Genomic DNA, 3,868 nt, shown 5'->3' with positions numbered 1-3,868 from the left:
TGCCTTTAAACCAAAGTCAAATTTAAATCCATATATGAAGAGCATGTGGTAAATCATGCATTCCCTGAAAATAGGACATTAAAATTTGAAGGTATATGATACAATATTGTGCATGAGTTTTTTATTTCAGTTTTTCTTGGTTATTGCACATTAAGGGGCTGTATCATTGTCAACCAACCAATGATTGTGTCAACACTAAGTTGTACAAATAGATCGGATGTATAAATGTTGCAACGGCCCTTTGGCCTGTGTGCAGTTGCAGAGACACCTCCTTTTACTGCAGTTGCTTTTCAGTGATCTTATTTTCCTCTGTGGTGAAAACAAGAAGATGTGAACCTGTTTGATTTTACTGGGTCTGCTCTCTTTCTGCAGCCTCTGCGTTAGTCAAGGTAACACATACACTACTTGACGAGACTGTGGCCACAGTTTTGACGGCCTTTTTTTTTTTACCACATATGTAGTCAAATCTGTTTAATCTGTGTTTATGTGTACATTTAATTGTGTTTGTTTGTTTTTCCCATTTCTTCAGAATGCGCTCAAGAGTTAATCGAGAATGTGGATTTCTCGGGATCAGATATAACATTTCTCTACTCTCCGGATCCAAGGCACTGTCAGCAGCTGTGACATATTTCTATTGATTATTTTTTTATGCAGTGATAACTTCCAATGTAACTTGAAGGGAAATCCATCTTTAATGGGGACCAGAGCCAAAGTGGGAGTCACATCTGGGATACCGGTGCACTTCTGCCAGATGGATAACAGTATGTATAACAAAACACTGAGACTGGACACAGTGTTTGTTGACCATCACAAACCACACACACTGACTCTGAACTGTTTTACACACTCATTTATGAAGAAATGTATCATTCACCCATTATGAATCCAACAAATATCAATGATGAACTGAGTCTCTGACGTTTTGCAACATGTGTAGATAGGTGACACTTACATCTGGTTATTATGTAATACTTGTTAGAGTAGTATGTCTGTGCTTTGGCCAGCAGGGGGAGTCTGACCCCGTCCCTCAAGATGTGAACCTGTTTGATTTTATTGGCTCTGCTCTCTTTCTGCAGCCTCTGCTTTAGTCACGTTAACACATACACTACTTGACGAGACTGTGGCCACTGTTTTGACAGCCTTTTTTTTTACCACATATGTAGTCAAATCTGTTTAATCTGTGTTTATGTGTACATTTAATTGTGTTTGTTTGTTTTTCCCATTTCTTCAGAATGCGCTCAAGAGTTAATCGAGAATGTGGATTTCCCAGGATCAGATATAACATTTCTCTACTCTCCGGATGCAAGGCACTGTCAGCAGCTGTGCACCGAGCACCCCTCCTGTCTCTTCTTTACCTTTGTTCGACATGACTGGACCAGAGATAAGAGGTATCTAACACTGACGCATCACATAACTCATGATACAATCCATTGAAGCCCTGTAATGTTTTAAAGATGAATACAGCCAAAGCAGGGTCAGATCAAGGCTGCAGCCAGGGGGGCACTGACCCCAGCGGAAATCTGATCGACCCCTGAAGTGCCCCTCTCTTGTCAGTATTTTTCTTTTAAACAAACTACAAATAATAATAACAATAAATATGCCGATTTCTTTTAAATAATTTTTATTTTGTAATCTTTTTTTAATTAACAGTGTATTTGAAGACGTCATATATTCAATGATATGTGGCTTTGCTCAAAGCTGTAGAGCTAACAGTAAACAAGGAATGACTTAAATGTGCACCTTACTGAATCAGGAATTGTGCATGGATGTTGGACATTAGCCCCTCTGTGTAAATTGTGGCCCCTTTATCGCCCCTGATTTTCAAAAATCCTACGTCGGCCACTGAGACCAATCGTGACCAATTCTCAACGATTTCTTTACATCGTTTTTTCATATATTTGTTATCAGGCCCTGTCACACACCAGAACATGTCACACCCATAAAAATGTTTGATAAGTAAATTGCTTCTCCTCATGTCCTAGTCAGTTTTCTCTGAGTACTCTGGCTTCCTCCCACAGTCCAAAAAACATACAGATTGGGGTGAGATTAAATTGTCCATAGGTGTGAATGTGATGCTGGCATCAGCTCCAGCTAACCACATCCAACCCTCAACGTTATAGGTAATGGATGCATGCTTCTCTCTGCAGGAACTTCTACTGCTACATCAAGTCCACTCCCTCTCTAAAGCCCAACGTCCAGACTCCACTACAACGTGTCACTTCGGGCTTTTCTCTCAAAAACTGCACCTCAGAGCTGCGTAAGCTCACAAACATTTTACATCATTCTAAAAAACAGTTTATATATTTGTGATGTATGGGCACGCTCTCCTTAACTCTCTTTGTCTTCTCACCTGGGCAGAACAACCTGATCGGTCTCAGCTGTACCAGAACATGGACTTCCTGGGGCCAAACTACAAATCGTTGTTCACGTCCAGTGATGAAGAGTGTCAGAGGGTCTGCACGCAGGACCGTCACTGTCGGTTTTTTACTTTTGTAAATGGCGTCTTCACACCAGAGACCATAAGGTATAACTGGGTAACGTAATGTTTCATTTAATTTAAATGTTCCTCCTTTGAAGGCAGAGTTTATGTCATTGGTTGAGATAAACCTCAGTGGAGGGATGTAGAGGGAGGACACTAACCTTTTTGGGCATGTGTGAGTGAGGGTTATGATATGCAACATATCGTTTGGTCGCCTTCTAATTGCGTCATACCTGCTTTACCCGTCCCTGCTATAATGTCCAGAGCAAACAATGTTTAACAAAGGAAAAACCTTACTCAGTCTGTATTGGTCACTCGTAATGGTCACAAGTAGTCTTTGCTGTTTGGTGCTTGACGTGAATACAAATTTATCACATGACCTCATCCATTATTTTGCGTATCAGTCACGTCAGGTAGATTTTCTTTGGCAATGGTGGTGAAGACAACCATTCCCATGATCCTATGCTGCTTCATGGAGTCATCAAACAAGATCTTTTGTTTTTGTTTTGATTGAGAGACCCCTAGTGGCCGAAGTTACATGTTGTCCATTTAAAGAAGCAGACTCTTAGGCCCAATCCCATTTCGCCCCTTAGCCCTTCCCCTTCCTGTTGCACGTTCATGTGTCGGGGTATGCTGTCCCAATACCTGTTGGGGCTAAGGGGTAGGGCTAAGGGGTAGGGCTTTATAGCCATCGAAACAGAGATAAACCACGCTGTACATATTTCTCTTATACGAGTTAGTGTGAAACAAGCACTTAAATAAACTTTAACTTCTCATGTGGCAAACAGAAAAACCTTCAACATTAGAATGTGTAAAGTAAGTGCATATATTGATTGTCTATATATATCACCTTGTTTGTTGTTCCTGGAACAGTTTCTTGACGGTCCTATAGTGGGTTGAACATATGTTTCTGCAAATTCAGCTAAATATGTTAATCTGCTTGACTTTCTCTAAACTCAGACATATTTCTATTGATTCCTTTTGATGCAGTGATAACGTCCAATGTAACTTGAAGGGAAATCCATCTGTATTGGTGACCAGAACCAAAGTGGGAGTCACATCAGGGATACCGGTGCACTTCTGCCAGATGAATGACAGTATGTATCACAAACCAACACTGAGACTGGAAACACTGTTCGTTGACCGTCACAAACCACACACACTGGCTCTGAACTGTTTTATACAAACTTTTATGAAGAATTGTATCATTCACCCATTATAAATCCAACAAATATCAATGATGAACTGAGTCTCTGACGTTTTGCAACATGTGTAGATAGGTGACACTTACATCTGGTTATTATGTAATACTTGTTAGAGTAGTATGTTTGTGCTTTGGCCAGCAGGGGGAGTCTGACCCTGTCCCTCTCTGCTGACAGGTTGGCTTCA

At 40.7% G+C, this 3,868-nt stretch overlaps 1 protein-coding gene across 1 annotated transcript; it reads left to right on the top strand.

Annotated features, from left to right (window-relative positions):
- Positions 1-260: 260 nt before the first annotated feature.
- LOC124855039 (coagulation factor XI-like) lies at positions 261-3,144 on the top strand. Its single transcript, XM_047344242.1, has 6 exons — positions 261-389; positions 530-761; positions 1,232-1,388; positions 2,148-2,257; positions 2,359-2,534; positions 3,073-3,144. Exons 2-6 carry the CDS (start codon positions 695-697, stop codon positions 3,142-3,144), a joined length of 582 nt encoding a protein of 193 aa, XP_047200198.1. The 5' UTR covers positions 261-389; positions 530-694.
- The last annotated feature ends 724 nt before the right edge of the window (positions 3,145-3,868 follow it).

This window comes from Hippoglossus stenolepis, chromosome 17 (assembly GCF_022539355.2).
Source record: "Hippoglossus stenolepis isolate QCI-W04-F060 chromosome 17, HSTE1.2, whole genome shotgun sequence".
NCBI classification, from domain to species: Eukaryota; Metazoa; Chordata; class Actinopteri; order Pleuronectiformes; family Pleuronectidae; genus Hippoglossus; species Hippoglossus stenolepis.
The sequence above is the reverse complement of the archived record's forward strand: the minus strand, read 5'-3'. Positions and strand labels throughout refer to the sequence as shown.

What these genes read in the sequence shown, in the direction of transcription:
- LOC124855039 (XM_047344242.1), top strand. Translation starts at nt 695, where the DNA reads ATGGGGACCAGAGCCAAAGTGGGAGTCACATCTGGGATACCGGTGCAC. An exon ending in GACTGGACCAGAGATAAGAG is followed by an intron (nt 1,389 to 2,147) that starts GTATCTAACACT and finishes TTCTCTCTGCAG; the next exon opens with GAACTTCTACTGCTACATCA. An exon ending in AGACCATAAGGTATAACTGG is followed by an intron (nt 2,535 to 3,072) that starts GTAACGTAATGT and finishes TTCGCCCCTTAG; the next exon opens with CCCTTCCCCTTCCTGTTGCA.